The 26,180-nt window shown below is 38.6% G+C and overlaps 1 protein-coding gene across 2 annotated transcripts; it reads right to left on the bottom strand.

The window, feature by feature from the left end:
• On the bottom strand, positions 1-25,934 carry LOC109105764 (gastrula zinc finger protein XlCGF57.1-like). 2 transcript variants are annotated; one of them, XM_019119036.2, is made up of 3 exons: positions 25,716-25,934; positions 24,710-25,201; positions 1-1,204 (listed from the first exon to the last, which is right to left on the bottom strand). In XM_019119036.2, exons 2-3 carry the CDS (start codon positions 25,134-25,136, stop codon positions 309-311), a joined length of 1,323 nt encoding a protein of 440 aa, XP_018974581.2. In that variant the 5' UTR covers positions 25,137-25,201; positions 25,716-25,934; the 3' UTR covers positions 1-308. The 2 variants fall into 2 exon arrangements, with proteins under 2 accessions (XP_018974581.2, XP_042600059.1); XM_042744125.1 differs by lacking the exon at positions 1-1,204 and adding an exon at positions 7,542-10,876.
• Positions 25,935-26,180: the final 246 nt, after the last annotated feature.

Raw genomic sequence — 26,180 nt, forward strand, 5'->3', positions numbered from 1 at the left:
AGAAGTGTAAAAATATTTTTCATCTTTTACGGCTCGTTAGATGTAGCATTCTACTCACTTTATATCAAACACAGAAATGAAGTAGTGTGGTAAGATCACTTTTTTTAAATTAATGAATTGTAGCATTTAGTTATTAATTAATAACTTAGTTAAAATTAATTATCGAGAGAGATTTAAAATGTGCGTGTGAATTACCTATCCATAAGTTTTCCAATGTTTGTGCAACTCTGTCCACAATGATGGCACATTATCCACTATGAGAATTTTTTACATGATTCTTAAGGTGTTTCTTTTCTGTGAAACTCCTTTCACGCTGATGGCATATAAAAGTCCTCACCAGTGTGAATCCTCATGTGATTATTAAGGTGCATTTTACATTTGAAACTCTTTCCACACTGATCGCATGCGAATGGCTTCTCTGTAGTGTGGACTCTCATGTGGGTATTTATGTGTCCTTTATGTGTAAAACTCTTTCCACACTGTTTACAAGTGTAAGGTTTCTCTCCGGTGTGAATTCTCATGTGAGTCTTAACATTGTTCTTTCGTGTGAAGTTCCTCCCACAGAGACTGCAGGGGAAAGAGCTCTTTCCAGTGTGAATTCTCATGTGAACATTAAATGTTCCTTTTTGAGTGAAACTTTTTCCACATTGTTGGCAGGTGTAAGGCTTTTCTCCAGTGTGAACTCTCATGTGGACTTTAAGGTTTCCTTGTTGATCAAAACTCTTTCCACACTGTTGGCAGATGAAAGGCTTCTCTCCAGTGTGAAATTTCATGTGTACTTTATGGTTTCCTTGTTGATCAAAACTCTTTCCACGTTGCTGGCAGTTGTAAGGGCTCTCACTAGTGTGAATTTTCATGTGGTAATTAAGGTTTCCTTTACGTTTAAAACTTTCTCCACACTGCTCACAGGTGTAAGGCTTTTCTCCAGTGTGATTCCTCATGTGGACTTTAAGACTTGCTTTGTGAGTGAAACTTTTCTCACACTCTTTGCAGGTGAAAGGCTTTTCTCCAGTATGTCTTTTTATGTGGACTTTAAGGTTTGTTTTTCGAGCAAAGATTTCTCCACACAGTTGACAGGTGAAAGGTGAAGTCTTTTTTGTATTTGAGCAATTTATTTCTCCAGTTATGAAATCATGTTTCTCAAATGGATTTTTTACTTCTATTTCCTTCAGTTCATGACTCTTCTCTTTTAGCTGATTCAGTTCTAAAGGAAAACAAAAGCAAATACATGTTAACCACGTTTTAATGGCACAAAGCAACAGTCATCAAAACCAACATAAAAGCATTAATGCATCAAAACCAGCAACAATTATTCTAGATCCTGTACGCACTAGGCTACTAAAAGAGATGTTAAAATGTTTAATCAAAATAATTACATGATGTTGATTGATTAATCAAATGAAATTGCAAATTATTCACACATCAATTTTGAAATTACCCCTCAAAAACTGTTGAAAGTCATTACTGTTACAACAGAAAAGCAACAGACAATACAAGTAGCTTTAGAAATGTATATATTTTATTTGATTCAACATAAAATTTATTACACAGATATGTTAAGACTAAAACATTTAGATTTAAAAGCCTTTTTTATTATTTAACAAACTTACCAAAACATAATATTAACATGAGCTTAATATTTGACATCTAACATCATCTGGCTTGTGTGTTTACTTCAACATGAAATGCTGCAAGAACTAAGTGCTAGTCTCTAGTTACTGCTCATTGCTGGTGGAGTTTGATACTATTAGATGCAGATCATTCTATTTGTTGTGGGATTTCACTTTGTAATTGAAAAATTAGGGAATTAATATCTGCCTTACATGCTTTTTTGGAGTGTTAAATAATGGCACAAATACCAGTCATTTGACTAGCGCAAACGTTAGTAAATTATGTTGGGATTCATTTTAATACTCTTTGTGTCTGAAAGGGAAACTCCTACAAATGCATATTCAATGAGATCGAGCACAAAAATAACTGTCCACGCCTTTTCAGCGCTAAATCTTCACTGCACGTTTTTAGTATATCCTGACAGTACTATTTCAGTATCATTTTAGGATCACGACAAGATGGCGGCGCGTGCACATGCTGCGGCTTCTCTCTCGCCAATCAGAACGGTGTTTTTGTGTTTTTTGAGCCGCAGTATTTTTGTATGTCTTCATCACGTCTACCTGTCTTTAAGCGCGCATACAGTCGTGAGTTTCTGCTCGATGTCGGCAGAACCACTTTTTAAGAGTTAAACTCCACGCACACTGAAGAGCTGCAGGATCTCGGTCTGCTACAGAGGCCTTCACCATCACCGACCCCTACTACTGCATCTCGCCCACAGCAGAGGCGCCACAAGCGGCGTGAGAGGAAGCAGAAGATGGATAAACGCAGAGGTATCCGGGCTAGGCTAACCCACACAAGCCAGCTATCCCCACCATCGTACTGGCTAACGTACGCTATTTGGACAATAAATTGGATTACATCAGATTACTACGCTCGACTCAGAGGACTGTAAGAGACTGTTGTGTTTTTGTGTCCACGGAAACATGGCTCAGCGACAGCATTCCAGACTGCGCTATTCAGCTCGATCAGCTGACAAGCTATCGAGCAGACAGAGCTCTCGTCGCGGAAGGTAAAACCCCCAGCGGCGGGCTTTGTGTTTACATCAATGAGGCATGGTGCCACGATGCTGTTGTGGTCTGCAAACACTGCTCACCCCTGGTGGAGTTTATGATTATTAAGTGCCGGCTGTTCTATCTATTGAGGGAATATACAACCATACTGTTTGTTGCTGTATACATACCTCCGAGCTCCAACAACAACAACAGGAGTGAGGCACTGAATGAACTGTACCAGCACATCAGTGAGCAGCAGACAGCCCATCCTGATGTTTTTTTCATCTTGGCCGGGGATTTCAACCACGCAGATTTAAAGAGTGTGTTCCAAAAAATACACCAACACATAAACTTTCCATCACGGGTTAACAACACTCTGGACTTTATTTACATCACCCAGAGAGGAGCTTACAAGGCTCTCCCCCACCTCGGTCCCTCAGACCACATCCCTGTCATGCTAATGCCTGCATACAGACCGCTCGTTAAAGTCGCCAAACCAGTTCACAAACAGATACAAGTGTGGCCGGAAGGGTCATCACACGCTCTTCAAGACTGTTTTTACACCACTGACTGGAATATGTTTAAGCAGGCTGCCATATACAATAACACCCCAGACATCCAAGAGTACTCAGAGACTGTCATCAGAGAGGCTAAGAGACAGTACTCCAGGAGGATAGCCCATCGTTTCAGCAACAGCAGAGACACTCTGAGCCTGTGGCAGGGTATACAGACTATTACGGACTACAAGCCCCCACCGCAGACCTGTGTCAGCACCATCTCCCTGCTGAACGCCTTCTTTGCTTGCTTTGAGGCACAAAACAGCACCACTGCACAAAAGACTCCTCCTGGTGACCAGGTGATGCTGTCATAGCCACTATCCTCCACTCAGCACACACACATCTGGAGAAAAAAGACTCATATGTCAAAATGCTGTTTCATAGACTTCAGTTAAGCATTCAACAGCTCATTCACAAACTGGTCCAGCTGCATCACTGTGTGGTATGGCACCTGCAACACATCCTGACACATCCTGAAGTCACTTCAACGCATAGTGAGAGCAGCTGAGAAGATCGTTGGTGTCTCCCTTCCCTCCCTCCAGGACATTTATGGAACCCATCTCACCCGTAAAGCCCTCTGCATTGCAGGTGATCCCACCTGTTTTTTCACAAAATTAATTAATACACATCAGACTCGGTGTGCATGGTTTCTGTGCGTGACAAACTTTTAGGATTTTGAATACAAAAAAATTTCTGATTCAAAAAATGAATTACAGAAAATTTCTGACTCAGTGTGCAGAGACCTTTAGTGTTCATCACTATAGAGAGATAATGAATGTCTGAAAACTAAAGTTGCTGACCTTGAGGGGCAAAGCAGATGGCAGAATATTCGACTGGTGGGTCTACCGGAGTCTACTGAAGGTCTGCATCCTACCTTGTTTTTCTCCAAGCTCCTATTCGAAGTTTGGGATCTCAAATTCTCTCTTCACCTCCTGAATTGGACAGGGCCCATCAAAGCCTTGCACTCAGGCCAAACCCAGCCCAGAAACTGTGACCAGTCATTTTACATTTTCACCATTTTCCAGGTAAAAGACGTAGTAGTTCTTGAGGCATGGAGAAAGCGTAAACTTGTCGTTAAACTTAGCGTTAAACCAAGGTCACACAATTTGCATCTTTGAGAACTACTGCCCTGACATTTAAAAAGTTGCACACAAAATATGGTTCTAGGTTCAAAGCAAAGCTGCGCATCACACTTCCTGATTTACAACAGGAAGTACTTTAACTTTTCTGTAATACAAGTCAGATACCTCCAAAACATGCATACTTCTAGTGGTGTTATAAGGCACACCTCCTGGAGTGTTAAAGGGCTGAACTCTAGATTGAAGTGTAATAAGATTTTTAATTATCTAAAATGTCTAAACACTAAAATTACTTTACTCCAGGAAACTAATCTTCAACCTGCAGATCTTAAAATTTGCATGGGATAGGTGGGTAAGTTTATCACTTTTTTTCCAGTAATTCCAAGGGAGTTGCTGTTCTTATTCACAAATCTGTGCCTTTTTCTGTCTGTGATGTAATCTCAGACCCTAATGGCCATCATTGTCACTGGCCAACTATGTGGGGTACCTTTTTAACTCTGGCTAATATACACTCACTGGCCACTTTATTAGGTACACCTTGCTAGTACTGGGTTCAGAACTGCCTTAATTCTTCATGGTATAGATTCAACAAGGTGTTGGAAACATTCCTCAGAGATTTTGATCCATATTAACATGATAGCATCACACAATTGCTGCAGATTTTTCGGCTGTACATCCATAATGGGGCTCTCCCATTACACCACATCCCAAAGCTGTTCTACTGGATTAAGATCTGGTGACTGTGGAGGCCATTTGAGTAAAGTGAACTAATTGTCATGTTCAAAAAACCAGTCCGAGATAATCTGAGCTTTGTGACATGGTGCATTATCCTGCTGGAAGTAGCCATCAGAAGATGGGTACACCGTAATCATAAAGCAATGGACATGGTCAGCAACAATACTCAGTGAGGCTGTGGCGGTGCTCAATTGGTACCAAGTGACCCAAAGTGTGCCAGGAAAATATCCCCAACATCATTACACCACCACCGCCAGCCTGAACCATATGAAAGTTGCAGCAGAAATCAAGACTCATCAGACCAGGCAATGTTTTTCCAATCTTCTATTATCCAAATTTGGTGAGCCTGTGCCAATTGTAGACTCCGTTTCCTGTTCTTAGCTGACAGGAGCGGCACCCGGTGTGGTCTTCTGCTGCTGTAACCCATCTGCTTCAGGGTTCGATGTGTTGTGCGTTCAGAGATGGTATTCTGCATACCTTGGTTGTAACGAGTGTTTATTTGAGTTACTGTTGCCTTTCTTTCTTCTCTAACCAGTCTTCCCATTCTCCTCTGACATCAACAAGGCATTTTTGTCCACACAACTGCCTCTCACTGGATATTTTCTCCTTTTTTGGACCTTTCTCTTTAAACCCTAGAGATGGTTGTGCGTGAAAATCCCAGTAGATCAGCGGTTTTTGAAAGACTCAGACTAGCCCGTCTGGCACCAACAAACATTCCACGTTCAAAGTTACTTAAATCCCCTTTCTTCCCCATTCTGATGCTCGGTTTGAACTTCAGCAAGTCGTCTTCACCACATCTAGATGCCTAAATGCATTAAGTTGCTGCCATGTGATTGGCTGAATAGCAATTTGTGTTACCAAGCAATTGAACAGGTGTACCTAATAAAGTGGGCTGTGAGTGTATATGGCCCTAATTGGGACAATGATGCTTTCTTTCAGAGATTTTTATTTTCCTTTCCCGAGTTAGATACCAGCCAGCTGATTTTAGATGGTGATCTGAACTTCTGGATGGATCCGGTTTTAAGCCGCTCATCAACCCGGTCTCCTGCTCAGTCTAAATCTTCTAAATCATACATCTTTTTTTGGAGCAGTTCTCAGTTTCTGACGTTGCTTTTTTAACCAAAAGTACAAAGCATTTTTTATCACCGTTATAACAATCCTTTTCACGGATTATCTTCTTTTTGATAATAAATTACTTTCTTCAGTCAATTCCTGTTCATATTACTCCATTGTGACTTCTTACTAACCAACATAACTCGTAAAAACAAAATTACCTGGTAGATACATTACTCGGTCACCTTAGTGTTTTCAGTCTCAGAGTTTAAAATGATAAATATCCATATTTAACTTTTATTTCTACCAATATAACTCCTGATGTCTCAGCATTGACAATATGGAAGTCATATAAGGCCTTTCTTTGGGGGGAAATAATCTTGTATTTTACTCACTGCAATAAACTTGCCACAGAAAAGACTTCCAGTCTACTTATCTGAACTTCAGTCAAGATGTGCCAGTTCGGTGTTGAAAATAGGCCATCAAGTTTCTGACCGGACAACTCAATACCAACAGTGTTAAAACCTATTTACGCAATTTGGTCTCATATCAGGCTATACATCGAATCTACACAAGAGTGAACTAATGCCTATAAAAGTGAAAAGTGAAAGTGACGTGGCCAAGTATGGTGATCCATACTCGGAATTTGTGCTCTGCATTTATCCCATCCTAAGTGCACACAGAACAGTGGGCAGCCATTTTTGCTGCGGCACCCGGGAAGCAGTTGGGGGTTTTGTGCCTTGCTCAAGGGCACCTCAGTCGTGGTATTGAAAGTGAGAGAGAGTGCTGTACATTCACTCCCCCACCTACAATTCCTGTCGGTACGAGACTCAAACCCACAACCTTGGGGTTATGAGTCCGACTCTCTAACCATTAGACCACGACTTCCCCACATTAAATTCTACTGTATCCACTGCACAGATTGCCCTTTAAAGCATCACTATATAACTTTAAATATTTAGGCATATGTGTGACAAAAAAACTTTCCGATTTATTTGATGATAACTTCACTCCACTGATTAATAATTTAGCTTAAGATTTTAAGCATTGATCTCTCCTGCCCTTGTCTTTTGCTGGAAGAATTAATTGGATTAAAATGAATGAACTTCCTAAATTATTATAGGTTTTTCCATGCCTCCCAGTTTTCATCCCAAATCTTTTTTTTCACACTCTTAACAGTTCGATTTCTCAGTTTATTTGGAATAGTAAAGTTCCAAAGATTCGCAAAAGTATCCTATAAAAACTTAAACATTTGAGTGGCCTTGGACTTAACAAATTTTTATTTTATTATTGGACAGCAAATATGTGGTCTATGCTCCATTGGTTTCATGCAGATGGGTCTGAGATTGACCCATCTTAGCTCTGCATCGAGCTCTCCTCCTTGTCTGCACTCCGCTGTCTCTCCACTGCACTATTTGCAGTGAAATATTCCAAAAATATGTAAGTGATTATAGCTTTAAGATATAAACCCGGTCTTGTCTCTTTTGCAGACTTCTATATTGATGATAACCATGGTTGGAGCATTTGCCTTTTAGAAGGGTGGTCTTGTCTCTTTTGCAGACTTCTATATTGATGATATTTTTGTGCCTTTCTCACAGTTAATTTATTCTCTTAACGTTCCTAAAAATTCTTTTTAGTATTATTTACAGGTTTGAGATCTCATACAAAAACAAATTCCTAAATTTCCAGGAAAACCTTCACCCTCAGCGGTAGATAGGATTCTAAGTGTCAATTCATGTCAAAGGGGGTCCATTTCAAAGTTGTACAGTGCAGTCTTCTCTTTTCAGTCTACATCTTTCGACTCACTTGGGCAGAACTTCTCAATCTGGTTTATTCCTTTTCTATTTGTGTTCATCATGGAGTGATATAATGTATAGTTGTCGACAGAGCACATTCGTCTAAAAATAGACTGGCCCATATTAATCCTGCCATTGACCCAGAATGTGATGATGCCATTCTGGTCCTGCCACTCTAATACATGTTTTGGTCTTGCCCTGCCTTCTCATTTTGGTTGTCTTTTTCAATTCTCTCTCAGTTATTTCCTCTTCAAATATTCAACCCTTACCCCTCATTGAACTGTTTGGTTTCCTGCCTGATGATTATTTTATACCCGGCTTTTTTACTAATTTTATTGCTTTTCTCAAATTGCTGGTCAGACAAAGAATTTTGCTTAAATAATTGGAAAAACTCCCATCTTCCATCACAGTCTCGGTGGATTAAAGGTGCCTTATATTTCATTAAAATATATTTTCATTAATCAATTCTCTTCACTGGCCCAACAAATCATTCTCCAAAATCTGGAAGCCCTTTTTATCATAAATACAAAATTAGCAAAATCTTAAATTGTCTGTTTAACCCTTTTCATTCAAACTTATAGATTTACTTTTACACTGATATTTAGAAATCAGTTTTAAGTGGACATAACTTTGTTTGTCTTAGTATTTCCTAATTTTCCATTGTTATCTGCTGATAGTATGTATTTATATATTTATTTTACTACTTCCATTTTTACTTGTCATGCTTTTTATTTTTATTACTGTTACTTTTTAGCTATTTCTTTTTGTCCACCGATTGTATCACGAAAATTTTTAATTAATAATAAAAATAGGTTTACTTAATTTTTTATATTTAAACTGCTTTTAACTTCACGTTAGACTGAATAACATATCTGCTCACAGACAGATCCACTAATAGACGCCTGCTTTAAAACACTCCCATGTGTATCTGTGTAAACATTCAGTAAAGAGCATGCGTATTTGATTATTAAGATGTGTATTTACAATGATTTTGAAGCGATGGTCACTGTAGCCAAATCACAGACATATCTGTTAAATGCGTGAACACAATGGCCAATAACAGATATTTAAGACTCAGCTCAACAGCACTCAAAATGCTCTTGGTACCGATGATTATACTTTTGACAACACAGTTATATTGACAAAAGGTGGTTGTTTGAATTGTCAATAGTGAAGTCAGATTAGTTTTAGGAATTTCCACGACAAGTCAAGTTAGTCAACTTTTAAAGAGCTAAGAAAAAAACCCTAAGGCCAATTCAGGTTAAAAAAAAAAAAAATTCTACGAAAGACAAAATGTGGTTATTCAGTTAGAATCACTTCAGTTTTGATACAATTCAGTTCAGTACCTGTGTCAGTGGCTGCATTTACTACACTTGGCATTAACATGTGACCCGTATCTGGATGTTGTCCACATACACATTGAAAAGACAAATGTACATATGCTTCTGATCAAAATCTGATCAGTGTGTCCTGGTCCAGAGGTATTCGATGAAGCATTGTGATTGGATCTCAGTGTAATGTAAATCCAGCCATCGTGTCTGCATTCGCAGGTAGACGTCACGCAAAACCCCGCCCCCCTACCGAACTGCCAGAAGAAAGATTGAGGACACCAGGCCGTGGAGCGTTAGTGAGATTCGTACACTTAACACTGTCTACACCGGTCATAACAGATGTTGTGCCGCACCACAACAGCGTGAATCTGTCTACACTAGATGCAATAAAGTGCCTGTTGCAAATCATTTTAACTTTGTGTCAGTACATCATAAAACAGAACGAAGCAACAGTTTACTGTCGGGGATTTGACGTGTCGTGTCGTGCCACACCACATCCAGTGTAGATGGCATCACTGATTAGAATTTAATGGTTTCTAAAGTATTTCATCGCACCATGCCACTCGCGTCCGGTGTAAGATTATTTAAATATTGAGCTGGAATTGGTTATCCAGATAGAGAAGTCACTTGATGTTGCCAAGTGTAAACATGCTGTGTCCTGATTGCATGTTAATATGAAGTGTAAAAGCAACTTTACAGATGTTCTACTTGTCTGTAAAAAAATAACCCACATTAATGACATTTAAAATGGTTCTTTCGAGGCAACTGTCATGTGTTACTTAAGGTTTCCCTTTCAGTTTAAACATTTTTACACTGTTGGCAGGTGAAAGTTCTCTCCAGTGTAAATTCATGGAAAATTCTACATGAGGGGCAAAGCACACTCTCCACTCTTTTGGCATCTCTAACGCTTTTCTCCAGTGTGAGTTTTAAAGTGCCTGTTAAGGCTAACTTTATGATTGAAACTTTGTCCACACTGCTGGCACGTGAAGGGACTCTCTCCATTGTGAATTCTCATGTGGACTGTAAGGTTTCCATGCTGACAGAAGCTTTTTCCACACTGAGGGCATGTGTAAGGCTTTTCGCCAGTGTGAATAGTCATGTGCCTTTTAAGACCTATATTACGAGTGAAGCTTTTTCCACACAGCTGGCAGGAAAAGGGCCTCTCTCCGTTGTGTATTTTCATGTGGATTTTGAGGTATGCATGTTGACTGAAACTTTTTCCACACTGAGGACAAGAGTAAGGATCCTCTCCAGTGTGAATTCTTATGTGGACTTTAAGGTTTCCTTGTTGAGCATAACTCTTTCCACACTGAGGGCATGTGTAAAGGTTCTCTCTAGTGTGAAGTCTCATATGAACAGTAAGGTGTGCTTTTTGAGCAAAACTGTGTCCACACTGAGGGCATGTGAAAGGCTTCTCTCCAGTGTGAACTCTCATGTGCTTGTTGAAGTTTCCTTTTTGATTGAAACTTTTTCCACATTGTTCGCATGTGAAAGTCTTATTTCCAGTGTGAATTCTTATGTGGTCTTTAGGGTTTCCTTGTTGAGTGAAACTCTTTCCAAACCGCATGCAATTAAAATAACTTGCTCTTTTTCGTGTGGAAGTCTTTTCAGTCTGAGAGCAACAAAAAGATTTTTCTCCTGTTATAAAATCATGCTTGTCATATTGATCTTCCTCTTCATTTTCTTTAAGTACTACTTTCTCCTCTTTCAGTTTTATTAGGTCTAAGGTGAAAAACAAAGAAAAGTTAACAGCAGTTTAATAGCACAGGTCAACAGATATCAAAACATCAACATGAAATTTAGATCATATGGGTGGGGTTTATTCAGAGTTTGCGGCACGATGTGTGTTATATAATACAGTACATCGTGTATACACTCACTAAACAAAGAGTGATAGCTTTTTAGTGGTTATGAGCACTCTTTGCTAGATTTGTAGTCTATAATCCATTTAAAAAGTAGAACTTTGTTTCACACACACATTGCAAAGTTTCGGGAATGACATATTTATTTGGGATTCGCTCTCGAAGTAGCAGTGATTGACATAGTGATAACCATAGCAATAGACAGGACAAAATATGTGAAAATGTGCATTAAGAGAGCACCCTCACTAATTTCAGAAGCACCCTCAGTGATTATTTCTGGAAACTGGTTGATATGTTTTTATTGCATACAAAAACAACAAAATACAAAGGCAAGCACTTAACTAAAATAAGTAGGCTATTAATAAAATAAATAACTAGAGAAGGCGGATTATAATCAGCTTGCTTCCATTTTGTGAGATAAGCCTACTCCTCACCTGAATTAGAAAAAAAGCTCTTCTGGTCATCAGTGATGCAAAGAAGAGGTTTGAGCCTGTACTCGCAATATCTGAACGAGAGCAGAGACAATTCATAAAAGAACAATGTATATTTAAAAGCACACGTCCAGTTTTGTGTGAGGAAAATCCGCTTGCGAGTGGAGACACGTAACTTCATGCACTCTCAATATTTGTCATATCACGCTATAGAAACTGCCCAAAATTAAGTATAAAGAGGAGAAGAAAGGCAGCTGCCTACACATGTCAGGATCCACCACTGCCAGGTGCAGTTAGAAATTTCCTAAAAACAAGCCTATCGCAAGATATCTGGTAGGGGTATACTTGGCCACCACATAAACACACCCCTGGACCTTGAGGGCCAGAGTTGAGAACCGCTGCGCTTCACCATATTTCTAACTATTTACTTTCTTTAGGACAAGAGTGTTCAACTGGGAGTCTGCAGCAGTACAGCAGGGTCTGCCAATTAGTGTTTGATCAAATAATTTTTTGTTTAAGAAAAATAAAACTTGGGTGGGGAAAAAACAACGAAACAAAAGCATTAGTTAGTAGTACAGTTGATACTGTAATGATAAAATATTATTGGCAAAACCGATTTAGCAAACGCTCCATTGCATTTTTGCATTTGAGCTTTAGATATCGCAAAAAAAAAAAAGTTCTTATTTATAGTGTTTTTGCAGCGGTGAGAAATTTAGCCAATCACAGACATGTTTGTTGAGCTCTTGAATGCAATGGCCAATCAGAGGAGTTTAAGTTAAAATCCACTCACCTCTGAAAATGTCAAGAGTTTTTGTTTTGCGAATCCTCTCATTAACAAACAATGTCACGACGTAAGTGAAACACTATTAATAAAAGTATTGTTTTTCATACTGCCAAGAGAACTGATGGTCAATTACACACTGGAAAGTTTTGGAAATATAGCTATAATCCACTGAATTAAAGTATTGTTTTTCATGCTGCTTGATGAAGATTGATGGCCAGTTACATGCTGCATAATTTTGGAAGTGACATCTACATATAAATGCGTGATTCACACATTTATACGGCATTCCAAAATAAACGGAACAAATGTCTTGTTATTAATATTAAATTCACAGAAATTTGAGTGACCAAACCACACAGCAGAACAATGCAACGCATGGCTTAATTTACATTTAAGAGCTCGATCACGTACCTTATTAATTCGGCATTAATTTAAATGTTTCCATGGTCACAATGTAATATTTGCCTGCTCACCCAGTTCTACTTGGCCGTCATTGAGTCTATCCTGTGTTCATCTATAAATGTCTGGTTTGGCTCAGCTACGAAATCAGACATCAGGAGACTACAATGGACAGTCAGGACAGCTGAGAGAATTATTGGTGCCCCCCTCCCCAACCTCCAAGAATTTTACACCTCCAGAGTGAGGAAAAGGGCTAAGAGAATCACTCTGGACCCCCACACCCAGCACACTTCCCCTTTGAATTGTTGCCTTCTGGCCGGTGCTACAGAGCACTGTGCACCAAAAGAGTCAGACACAAAAACAGCTTTTTCTCCCCAGGCCATATTCCAGCTGAACAACACATAACATCTCAGGACTGTACATAACTTCTCAAAAAAATTTATCTGTAAAATAGTACATTTGCATTCATAATTCTATTCTATAATTCTGATATTAGCCTGTTTTATTCTTATTCCGAGATCACTGTAGCCACCAGTCTGTGGATCCAGTCTCTATCCAGATCAAATGGTCCCTGCAGTCACCTGGATCCAGTCCAGATGGTGGATCAACACCTAGAGAGGACCTCTACAGCCTTGAATGTCAGAGGAGACCAGTACAACTAGATGAGCCCCAGAGACAGATTCTCTGTGAAGACCTCGTCACCGCGACAACCATCAGCACAAAACCACTGGAACTAGATAAGTCCACTGCTCAATCTGACTTGTGTCGCAGCCTGGAATCAAACCACATCACGCTTTACTGTTTCCATGGAGATGCATCATGTTTTTCATGTGACACACCGCAGCCACAAAAGCGCTGAATGACAAGCATCACTTTTATATATTTTTTTACTTTTTTATTCAAAATATTCACTGACCTGTTCACTATATTATGAAATGTCTAATATTCAGATTCTCAAATACCTGATAGTAAATGTACTTGGGTAGTTTAAACCTTCATAATAGCGGGTAATGGGTTCCGCCATGTTAGTTCGTGCTGAACCCGGCGAAATTATGCACAGGCAATATAAAAAAAATAAAGACAAGGATGTGACAAAAGAAAGCAGAGTTTTGAAACTTTTATGATACAAGCCCTCATGTTTTGCTTGTCACTGTAATACACATGAGTTCTGACACATCACACTTCCACTGATTGATAGCTTTGGGTATGTAAAATCTATGATGTGTCTCCTGTCAGCATGGAAGTATGACGAATATCAATCTAGAGTGACGTAAAAACTGCATGAAATCCGACATGACCGACATGTTAAGTAGCACACTGCGGTTTGTGCATTCCAAAACAAAAAAATAAATCTGAATGGATTCAGAAAAGGTCAGAGCACATATTGAAGTGGCACAAATCAAAATGAAAAAGGTCAGATTCCATGCAAAAAAAAAATAAATAAAATAAATAAAGAGGAAATAAATAATCGATGACGGTGTTACATATGCATGAAATTTTATTTCATTTCTCAAGTGCAGTGTGAACATAGCCAGTGATGCACCTGACTCAGATGCGGCCGATCTAATGACGGTGTTACATATGCATGAAATTTTATTTCATTTCTCAAGTAATGGCTTGTACTAATTACCGCTGCCCCCTAGTGGCCATAAGTTTTGTTATGTGTCTTTCTTCATTAGGTGCCAATTTCATTCACCTGTGCTCCTTATGAGCTGAGCGGTATAAATACTGTTGTGACGCTGGAAGCAGTTGCGGGACTTATGCTGGCAACTAGAGGAAAACTGGACCAGGGTCTGAATCGGCAGTTTTGCTGTGATTTTTCTTCTCTCGTTATAAGCTTTTAGCATATTAACGTGACAAATCCTGGTGTGTTGATGGCGTTCAGGAGTATAAATAACAATCACGATCTGATAACTTCGTCTTAATTTCTTAAAGACCACTATATCGAGCTTGGAGCGATCCCCCAGACACCGGCAACAGGACCAAAACTTTGTCACCCGCAACAAAACTTCTTTTTTTAGCCTTCTTGTCAAACCAAGACTTCATTTTACTTTGTGCCTTTTCAACGTTTTTTCTTGCCATTTCACGTACCTCGTACAGACGTGTGCAAAATTTGGTCACATACTCGGGAAAAGATGTCTGTTTAACATCACCAAGCCATTTCTCATTCAACATGGTTAATGGTCCCTGTGGTCTATGGCCAAAAACCAGCTCTGCAGGGCTAAATCCCATTGATTCTTGCACTACTTCACGTGAAGCGAAAAGTAACCATGGTATTCCCTCTTCCCAATCTCGGACAAGTTCAAAGCAATAAGCACGTATCATCGATTTCAATGTTTGGTGGTACCTCTCCAGTGCACCCTGACTCTCAGGATGATAGGCACTGGAAATGTTATGCTGGATGTTATCTTAAACTCAAAAATGACATCATCAAAATATTCCTTTCATTTTTAAAGGTCTGTCATGGACCCAGAAACCCACGTGACACTGTTTGTAAGTTATTTACACTTAATTTACAATTAATAATCCCTTGCTATTACTTGCATGTGCAAAACACAAAGTACTGTAATGATATTCAAAAATTTGGACAAATGTTAAAACATCCATCAATCCAGATGACACACATTAGCAGAAAGTGGACACAGCAGCGTGCACGGACTCGTTTGGAACTCTGAAAATGACTTCTAAAAAGGGAAAAGAGCCCCAAAAGAAGGTTTTTATTGGGCCAGAAGCAGTTTTGGAAGAGTTAGATCGACTGGCAATGATTCAATGTGTGAGGCAGCCTTCATTGAAGGAGAGGATCCTGATCTGAATAAGTCAGTGTTTATACACTTAGCCAATCCAAAGGTTTTTGAGATTTATCATTTTGTCCCCCAATTTATGATTCCATCAAATCATGATCACTTGCTAGTCAATTGTTTTAATTACTTTGCCACGATGGCACCAGGATGCAAAAAGCCGTTTGAGGGGAAACGACATGCCCCTGTTCACAAAGTTTTTATGCGACAACTTATAATAAATAGTTATTTTGCTGAACCTGAAAACATTCGTGAATAAAACTGATTTAGAACAACTTATTTAAAATCTTAGTGTTTATTTGTATTAACCTCTGATTTGAAGGAATACAGTCCGAGTTAATTCCCTCATGGGACAAATTAACAGGTGAGTGGTCAGGTTCCTTCCTGAAAGGCCAAAACGACAACAAATTCAAGCGTGATACTTAAAATAAAAGGTTATAATACAACACAATGATTGTATGGGTACATGTACAGAACTAAAACACAAATCACAGTTCTGTCAGCTTGTTTAACACAACTGATTTAAAACAACTTATTTACATTTCAAAGCATTCAGTTCCAGTCTTCACTCATGTTCACCCTTCCTACATCCCACCCCATATGACCTAATATCCAGGAAAAAACCGCATGGATTCCGATTCTCAGATCATTCAGCCTGCTTACTTAATACAAAGCGATCAAGTTCATCTTGCCTGTAAGCAGAAAATCTTTTTATTATTCAGTAAATGCGAGGTACGTCTTGTGACGTCAACTCAGAAACTTATCACTTATTACATGGAAGACGAAGGATACACACAGTGAAAATGCGGAGGTTTTTAGTCTTTGGGTGAAGAGACAGCTAGAAATAAATCCGTTTTGAAGAATTTTCCACGAGATATGGGGAGGCACGGTTTAAGCGCGCTTTTTTCTCCGCCGTACGAGACCAATGTTTTGCTGATTTTTTTTTTGACTTTTTCAAAATATTGTGGAAAGCAAAACACTGTATAATTTTATTTTGCATCTGCATCCATTGTATTTTCGTGCTGTTTTTACTTCCTTTTCCCGGGTCAACCGTCTACGTTGGGTAGTTTCAGCAGTGGTATAGTGTAAATGCAAAAATCGGATACGGGTCCTTTAAAGATGATGTAAGCGGGTCGTCAGAAAATCGGATATAGCGTTCAGGCTCAGGATTTTTTTCCACTTTAACCCCTGCGTTTACCTACAATATTAATTCATAATAATTAATTATAAACACACTTTACGTTTACCTACATTATTCATTGATTAGACTTAATGTTACACTCAGTGTACACCTACCAAATCTTACCTTTACCTTACATTTTGCATATACACTGTGCAGAATTACTAGGCAAGTTGATTTTCTGATAATATTTTTTGGTATATTTTACCAATTCCAAACCACATCAATCTTAATAACTATTCATTTTGTATTTGATCTTTTATAAGTGATATACAATCTTTTTTGGCTCATTTTATCTGTAAAAGAAAATCTGCCTTATAATAATAAACACCTGAATATAAGGCGTTTTTCACTTCCAAGGTTCAGCCTCCTCCTTGTCTAATGTGTAATTTATAAATGTTCACTCACCTTACTCCACTGTACAATTAAGAGATTAGACAAAATACTTAGTCTGATGATGGTCATCAAGTCAGCAGCTGTGTATGTCACAAACACGTTAATATACTTTTAAACATTTATAACTTAGTGAATGTTAACAGCACAAAAAAACTAACCAGCACCCACGCTGAGAGGTTTAGACTGCTCGACTGGCTGGATGCACGTTCGTTCTAACATTACCCACGTTAACAGCGACGGTGGATGGGACAATTTGAGACCATTTGATAGTCTTAAGAAATTTTCATCGTGCTTCCAATTTATAACATTTAAGGTATTAACGTTTTTTGTCATTTCGCCACAGTTATAGCAAGCTATAAACAATCGTACAACTACTGAACTAGGTACCGGACGTGCCGTATCAGTTTAGCGGAAGTCGGATGACAAAAGGCGGAAATGCGAAGTATTAAAAGTGGGCGGGGCGGAATAAGGTGAATACTGACATTGTTTCCGTTTGCAAGGCATATTTTCATCCACGAAAGCAGCTATCAGTGGACGAGCGTATGGTTTCTTCAAAAGCCAGGATTGGACTGAAACAATATATGAAGGACAAGCCCACCAAATGCGGCTACAAGTTGTTTGTCCTTGAGGTTTCTATTTGCACTTGGAACTTTTATGTTTATGAAGGAAAGTCCTCTTCAGAAACAGGGAAAGGCTTGCGCTATGAATCTGTGATGCAACTTCTGGATTTGAATCGTCTTAGACAGGGCTATCACATTTTTATGGAAAATTTTATACCAGCCCGACCCTCTTTTCTGATTTGCTGCTGATGCACACCCAGGCATGTGGCACCATACGCCCAAACAGGCCACGCTTGTCAATGATCTCAGCAGAATGGCCAAAAGAGGGGAAATTTGTTGGATCAGAAATGGGAAGCTCCTTTTTGTGAAATGGAAAGACACCAGGGAGTTCACCATGTGTTTCATGATTCACATATCGTACAATGGTGACACTGTAAACCATCGGGTAAAGACTGCAGAGGGTGGCTGGAGAAGGGACCCGGTTCCTGTTCCAGTAGCAGTTATGGAGTACAACAAGTACGTGGGTGGTGTTGACCTCTCGGACGCACTCATTTGATATTACAATGTGCTCCACAAAACGAGGAAATGGTATAAAAGGTTCTTCTTTCATTTCATTGACATTGCTGTTGTGAACAGCTATATTCTTCACAGTGAGCTGTCAAAACTCCAAAATAAGACCTGAGGGACACTCAAGGTAACTGATGTGTCTAAACTCCAGAAGTCTGGACAAAAAACAGAACTGTCTGCAGTTTGTTAGAGCACACAGGACCTGAAGTATCTGCTTTCAAAGACAGTGTTTAGAACACACAAAAAGCGCCTTGTATTGAGGTAGTTCATCATATGATAAACAACAAATAATATTTGTCACAAACAGCAGCTTTTTATGTAACTTCAAAGGGTTTTCTGTAAAAAGTTATAAAGATATTGCATTTATTCCACTGTATGTGAGTATGGGGAGACTTCAAATTTGGGCAGGCGGAAATTGTAAGGGTATTATTCCTCCCTTCAGTTAGAATAGAATAACTTTTGCATAGATTATGATAGAGACAAATTTCCCTTTTCCTCTATTAGTTCACATGTCCTGGAAACCAATCCATTTTTTATATTTATTATAACACAGACAACATATAAAATCATTTTTATCACTTTCAACAGTGTTTTATGTAATTTCAAAGGGTTTCCTGTAAAATGACACCAAACTTTTGTATGTACACCACTGCATGTGGGTATGGGAAGCTTTTGAATTTGGGTAGGCCAAATCCAGGCGGAAATCCCCAAAAATAGCCCCTGTGCTTTTTAAGCAGCCGAGAAAAGGTACGAGAAGTGAAATTTGTTCACTGGTAGCTTTGCTTTATTTCTGGTAACCCAAAAAGAGTGAAGAATTTAACGAGTGCCTTGACAATCGCTCTTGCATTAATAGAACGTAAAGGAACCGCTTCTGGTAAACGTGCAGCGGCGCACATTATAGTCAAAAGATAGCAGTGACCAGCCTTTGATCGCGGAAGCGGCCCTACACAGTCCAGTAAAATGTGCTCAAAAGGTTCACCCACCGTAGGGATGGGTTATAGTGGAGCAGGTTGGATAGTTTGGTTGGGCTTACCAACCCCTTGACACACGTGACAAGATTGACAATACTGTTTTACGTCTTTCTTAAGACTGGGCCAGTAAAAATGTTGCAAAATTCAGTCAAATGTTTTTGTCACGCTTTTTGAGAAAGTAACCCTGAGATGAATTCTGAATATCTTTCTCTGGTTCAATTGTTTCGAACAACTGGGCGAGAGAAGAATCCGATTTTTGTGCTTCAATTAATTCATTGCGCATTAACGGAACATCTAAGCTTTTAAAATCTTCTTTCTTTCGAGACAAATCTGATTTTTCCATTCGAGGACACAGTAAGCATTTTGCTTTCAGTCGCAAGGAAAGTATCAGCCAAATCTAGTTCTTTTGAGGCGAGACTATTCAACTTCGATATAGAGCGTGTAACTACACATGCAGAGAAAACATCAGGAAAATCCTTTTCGCACTCATCTGTGGTCGACACTACTGGAACGGGAACCACTTTAGGCAAGATATTTCAGCAACACCACACATTACCACCAGCTAAATCATTACCTAATATGAATGTTATGCCAGGAACTGGAAGAGATGGTCGAACACCAACAACCACGTCTCCTGACACCAAGTCTGACTCCAGGTGAATTTTGTGTAACGGCACCTCCATAACCGCCATTTCAAAACCTCGGACGATTACTGCGCTACCAGTGGCAGTTTCCCCGGACAAGGGCAGTACTCCTTCCAGGTTAAATGACTGTCCATAACCAGTTGCATCATCGTCAGCGGGCTTCGACCTTAAGTCAACTGATGCTATACCGACAGGTTTTGTATTTGACTTTTTTGAGGACCGGACAGTTTGCAATCAGAAGTCCTGTTGTTTTACAACAAAAACAGGCTTTGTCAGGCGGACTAGTACGCATATTACTTAATGAATTTCGAGGTGCTTACGCCGACGGCATAGGAACTTTTTCTCTGGGTTTTTCTCTGTACATGACTTTGTGCATTAAAACAAAGTCATCAGCCAAAGTGGCAGCTTTTTGAAGGGTGTCTGCTTTCTGCTCGTTGATGTATGTACTTAAAGCAGTAGGCAAGCAATTCTTGAAGTCTTCAATGAGAATCAGTTGTCTAATTTGATCTTTATTTTCTGCTTTCTGTGATACACACCAACAATCAAAAAGTATTTCCTTTTCATGTGCAAACTCAGTGTAAGTTTGACTTGGCAGCTTAGTATAATATCTGAAGCGTTGTCTGGATGCCTCAGGCACCATTTCTTGGGCTTTTAAAATAACAGCCTTTACCGGTTTGTAATCTTTTGTTTACTCGATAAATAAGGATAGATATGTAACAGACGGACATAACACACAGATGTCCAACATTCAATGGTTAAAAACCTCGTAACTCCACTTCAGCTTCATTTTGGTAAAATGTTAATAATATAATGACACATGCAAGTGTCTGACCATATACCAAGCCATAATATCAACTACGACAATTAGGGATGTCAAATTTCGATCATTTCCATGATCGATCATCGTTTAAATTAACAATCAATTAATTGATTAATCGTTAACCTTAACGCTGCAAAATGCGTCTATTGCAGCCTTGCAGACAGGATGTGCAACAGCGATGAAAAAAACAACAACAAATAAAACCTTGGACAAACCATCAACTCTTGTTTAATGCGAATGCAGTATGCTCATTTATTCCGCCATCACCCGGGTGCTGATAGCGCGCGTGAGACCTGAACAGCACACGTTGATATTTGTGTTCAAACTATACTCATTTAAGTTTTGCCAGTTTAAACATTTAATAGCCAAAGAATGCAAGCTTGCATGTGCAGTGAGAAGATTTGTGTGTGCCCTCAACCGCAAACTCGTGCCTCAGAACTCGCGCAAATATTAAGCTTTCTCTTAAGTATTGTGTTGTTTAAATGGACAAATTCACACAAATATTGTCAAAATGCCCGTCTTGGTAAGTATCCTACAGCAGACATTGGCGGCTGAACGTTGGCCTAAAGTATCAGTGCACTGGATCAGTGCATTATCTTAAAGTGACAGTCTTTATATTATTCGAACAGCAACAACAAATAAATCACTCACTGCTCTTGATTGAAAAGCTTTTGTAACTTTAACAAAGAATCATCTTTAATTTATACAGTCCAACATGCAATGCTGTTTTATATTCAATTACTTTATTCAATTTCTGTACCTAAACACTAAAGACCTACCTAAAAAACCCTGAAAATCACGGTTTATTTTATTTGTATCTTTACTCTATTGTTTTTAATTGTGCTGTTGCTTGTAGTTAAAATTTTTTTTAATAGAAAGTATAGTTTTTCCATAAACATAGCACATACTGAACCATTCAGAAAATGTGAAAAAATTGAACTGTTCCACCCCTAACACACACACACACACAAAAAACACTTTCTCACTTGAATTAAAGGGGTTTTAGTCTGAATAAAATGCTAGTAGCAGGATTATAAAATGAATAGACGTGATTATGATCATTTGATAAAATGAAGAGAGCGCGCCATACGTTTGAGATCATTTTACTTTGTTGACTGTTTTCTATCCTGGCATGGAGACCGTTGAACGCGCCTCTTTAAATGGTTTTGTGGTGCTCGTTGTTGTATTTTAAAACACAATTGCAATGTTTTCAACTGACATTAAGGCATTTAAAATAAAATTATCCCAAACATAACTTTGGTGTGCGTGTAGCTGTGCTGCGCAGCAAGTGAACCGCTTCCATTGGCGCTGCTGCAGCAAAACACAATGTTGCTCACATTCATTTGATCCTTTTGGATTCTGTTCTGGAAAATGTCAGATTTTGAATTTTTGCGTTACGGTAGGCCTATTTGTTTTAAAAATCTGGCATACAGTGCATTAGATTGTGACAGTGCATGCATGCATGTGTGCATATGAGGACGAGTGAGCATGGCTTTGGCTAGATTTATTTGGAGGTTATTGTTCATGTCTCATTTGGCACAAATCCAAATGTTTCCATATTCGCAATGTAACTGAATGTTAAACTATTATTTATAATGTAAACTAGGCTTGTAATTTACACGCATTCGCATCTACAGGTGCTGGTCATATAATTAGAATATCATCAAAAAGTTGACTTATTTCACTAATTCCATTCAAAAAGTGAAACTTGTATATTATATTCATTCATTACACACAGACTGATATATTTCAAATGTTTATTTCTTTTAATTTTCATGATTATAACTGACAACTAAGGAAAATCCCAAATTCAGTATCTCAGAAAATTAGAATATAACTTAAGACCAATACAAAGAAAGGGTTTTTAGAAATCTTGGCCAACTAAAAAGTATAAAAATGAAAAGTATGAGCATGTACAGCACTCAATACTTAGTTGGGGCTATTTTGCCTGAAAAACTGCAGCAGTGCGGAGTGGCATGGAGTAGATCAGTCTGTGGCACTGCTCAGGTGTTATGAGAGCCCAGGTTGCTCTGATAGTGTCCTTCAGCTCTTCTGCATTGTTGGGTCTGGCATATCGCTTCTTCCCTCTTCACAATACACCATAGATTTCTATGTGGTTAAGGTCAGGCGAGTTTGCTGGCCAATTAAGAACAGGGATACCATGGTCCTTAAACTGGGTACTGGAAGCTTTGGCACTGTGTGCTGGGGCCAAGCCCTGTTGGAAAATGAAATCTCCATAAAGTTGGTCAGCAGCAGGAAGCATGAAGTGCTCTAAAACTTCCTGGTATACGGCTGCGTTGACCTTGGACCTCAGAAAACACAGTGGACCAACACCAGCGGATGACATGGCACCCCAAACCATCACTGACTGTGGAAACTTTACACTGGACCTCAAGAAACGTGGATTGTGTGCCTCTCCTCTCTTCCTGCAGACTCTGGGTCCCTGATATCCAAAGGAAATGCAAAATTTACTTTCATCAGAGCACATAACTTTGGATCCACTCAGCAGCAGTCCAGTCCTTTTTGAAGCGAGACGCTTCTGAAGCTGTCTGTTGGTTTAAGAGTGGCTTGACACAAGGAATGTGACAGCTGAAACCCATGTCTTGCATATGTCTGTGCGTAGTGGTTCTTGAAGCACTGACTCCAGCTGGAGTCCACTCTTTGTGAATCTCCCCCACATTTTTGAATGGGTTTTATTTCACAATCCTCTCCAGGATGCGGTTATCCCTACTGCTTGTAGACTTTTTTTCTATCACATCTTTTCCTTCCCTTCGCCTCTCTATTAATGTGCTTGGACACAGAGCTCTGTGAACAGCCAGCCTCTTTTGCAATGACCTTTTGTGTCTTGCCCTCCTTGTGCAAGGTGTCAATGGTCGTCTTTTGGACAACTGTCAATTCAGCAGTCTTCCCCATGACTGTGTAGCCTACAGAACTAGACTGAGAGACCATTTAAAGGCTTTGCAGGTGTTTTGAGTTAATTAACTGATTAGACCAGCACCAGGTGTCTTCAATATTGAACCCTAGTTGTCAGTTATAAACATCAAATAAACATAAAAATTAAAAGAAATAAACATTTGAAATATATCAGTCTGTGTGTAATGAATAAATATAATATACAAGTTTCACTTTTTGAATGGAATTAGTGAAATAAATCAACTTTTTGATGATATTCTAATTATATGACCAGCACCTGTATAGGATAGTCTTTCTGTCCTATGTCCTGCAAAGCGCACGACATGAAACAATTATCTGGTGAAATGACTTAGTTACTAGCCTACATTTCTATTGCTTTCCATGTTGAAGAACTTTAATGTTGTTTCTATTTTAATGTACTTTTAAAGTTTAAATCACATTAAAAGCTTAATTTGTACATTGTGAATGAATGTTGATACATTTATATACCGTCACCGTCACTCACAGCCGCTCACACGTGTTGAGTGCGCATGAGCCGAACGCAACCCAACATTAAATCAGTTAACCGACCATCGACAGCTTTAATCGATTGCATCTCTTATCAACAATTAATCGATCATCGATTAATCGTTGACATCCCTAGTTCCACACAATAAAAGTGCTAAAAAATAAATCTAGAGTCCAATTTTTTGGTATGTATACAGTATATGCTTAAGGTTGAACATTATTTGTGTATGTTCACATGCTCTATATTATGCAATAAGGTACTGAATGAAAAACATTTGTTATTTGATTAAAAAAATGTGCAAAATGTCTGTGTATTTGGGAAATATTGCATCTAATTAATTTAATCTGGGATAAAGTATACGTGTTGCTGCTAAACGTAGTTTAAAAGTGAAAGTCACAACAGATGTTTTCATTGGTGAACCATTTGAGTCACACACATTCAGCTGAAATCATCTATTTTGTGTCTGCTGGCCATTTATTTGCTCATCAAAGATCTTCAAAGAAAGAGCAAATGTAGACAGAAGCAGTAACTCGAGCAATATAAAATCAGACACAGAATGGTTTTTCATTTACTTGTGGGGATTTTTTAATAATGAACCATTTGAGTCACACATTCAGCTGAAATCATCTATTTTGTGTCTGCTGGCCACGACACTCATGTGACATTTCTGTAGAGCTGGACATTTCAATAAGAATCAAATGAGTTCAGCTTTCAAAACCAACCTGTTTGTTCCTCAGTATCTTCACGTTGGACTCCGAAAGCTTCTTCATTACTCATGTCTTCACTCTCCTCTTTAATAATCACCATCTCTGTTTGTGTCTCAGTATCTTCATTTTGGAATCCGAAAGCTTCATTACTTGTGTCTTCACTCTCCTCTTTAATAAACACCATCTCTGTTTGTGTCTCAGTATCTTCATGTTGGAATCCAAAAGCTTCATTACTTGTGTCTTCACTCTCCTCTTTAATAAACACCATCTCTGTTTGTTCCTCAGTATCTTCATGTTGAACTCCGAAAGCTTCTTCATTACTCATGTCTTTACTCTCCTCTTTAATAAGCACAATCTTTGTTTGTTCTTCAGTATCTTCTTGTTTGACTCTGAATGTTTCTTCAATCTTCACATCTTCACTCTCCTCTTTAATAAACGCCATCTCTATAATAGTGTGTCACGTGGATCTTAGTTGCTCTCAGTTTTTCTGTGTTTGGACACTTTATCCTGTTTAAAATGAGGAAAAATGAACTAAGAATAAATACAAAGTTCTACATCTGTGCATCTCAATCAGCTCCCTAGTCCAGTAGTCAACACACTAGTAAGGGAGTCGCAGTCACAGTGAGAGTTTATGGCCTGATTAAAAACACTCAAAACTAGCACTACAAATTAATTAAATAACAATTTATACTGAAAATCCATAACTAGGTATTTGATTTACATTTTGTATTTAATGATTAGTTGGTTGCATTAAACTCTCATTAGACCCCCATAAAAACATTTGTAATTAGTTTTTGTTGTTGTTCTCGTTGCATTTACACTGTTTTAATCAGCATGTGACGTCAGCGTGCGGAGATTCGAATCACTGAAACAATTAGCAAATCAATTCATTCAATACGATTTTTTTTTTTTTTTATGTTATGTTATGTTAAACTCAATTTCTCCATCACTACTCGCCAGTGACCGAATTTGAGTTTATGATGAACTGATTCACGGTATAAGGAGCTGAAATGACACGAACCTTTTCTGTTACTCGTGTGGATGCGCTTTACTCACAAAAATAATGTGCATTAACGCTAGATAAATCACTAAAACGTTACATTCAATTAAATTTAATTCATTTAACAGCGCTTGTAAAAACAATAAAATAGACTGAACGCTCTGTATCGATTTAAACACCGTCAATGCTGAAAACACAAACCTTTCTTCAGCCGAATCACAGCGCGGCGCAGCCTTCTGACGTCACATCGCCAGCCCAAATTAAAAGTCCGGAATGGTGTATAGAAATTTACTTACAGAAAAAAATAATTTATTCTTTATTTATTAAAAATAAACAGTAGTATGTTCAATCAAACACACCTGAGCATGCTAATCAATGTCTTCAGGTTCATTAAAAAATCACAGGTAGGAGATTTTAAACAGGGTTGGAGCTAAACTCTGCAGCAGATTACATTACATGAATACATTTAGCAGATGCTTTTTATCC

The sequence above is a fragment of the Cyprinus carpio genome, chromosome A4, assembly GCF_018340385.1.
Source record: "Cyprinus carpio isolate SPL01 chromosome A4, ASM1834038v1, whole genome shotgun sequence".
NCBI classification, from domain to species: domain Eukaryota; kingdom Metazoa; phylum Chordata; class Actinopteri; order Cypriniformes; family Cyprinidae; genus Cyprinus; species Cyprinus carpio.

Excerpts from the sequence above, each read along its gene's own strand:
- LOC109105764 (XM_019119036.2), bottom strand. The coding sequence starts at position 25,136 with ATGGCGTTTATTAAAGAGGAGAGTGAAGATGTGAAGATTGAAGAAACA. Across the intron at positions 1,205-24,709 it reads AGATACTGAGGAACAAACAG|AACTGAATCAGCTAAAAGAG; the intron begins GTTGGTTTTGAA and ends GTTTTCCTTTAG.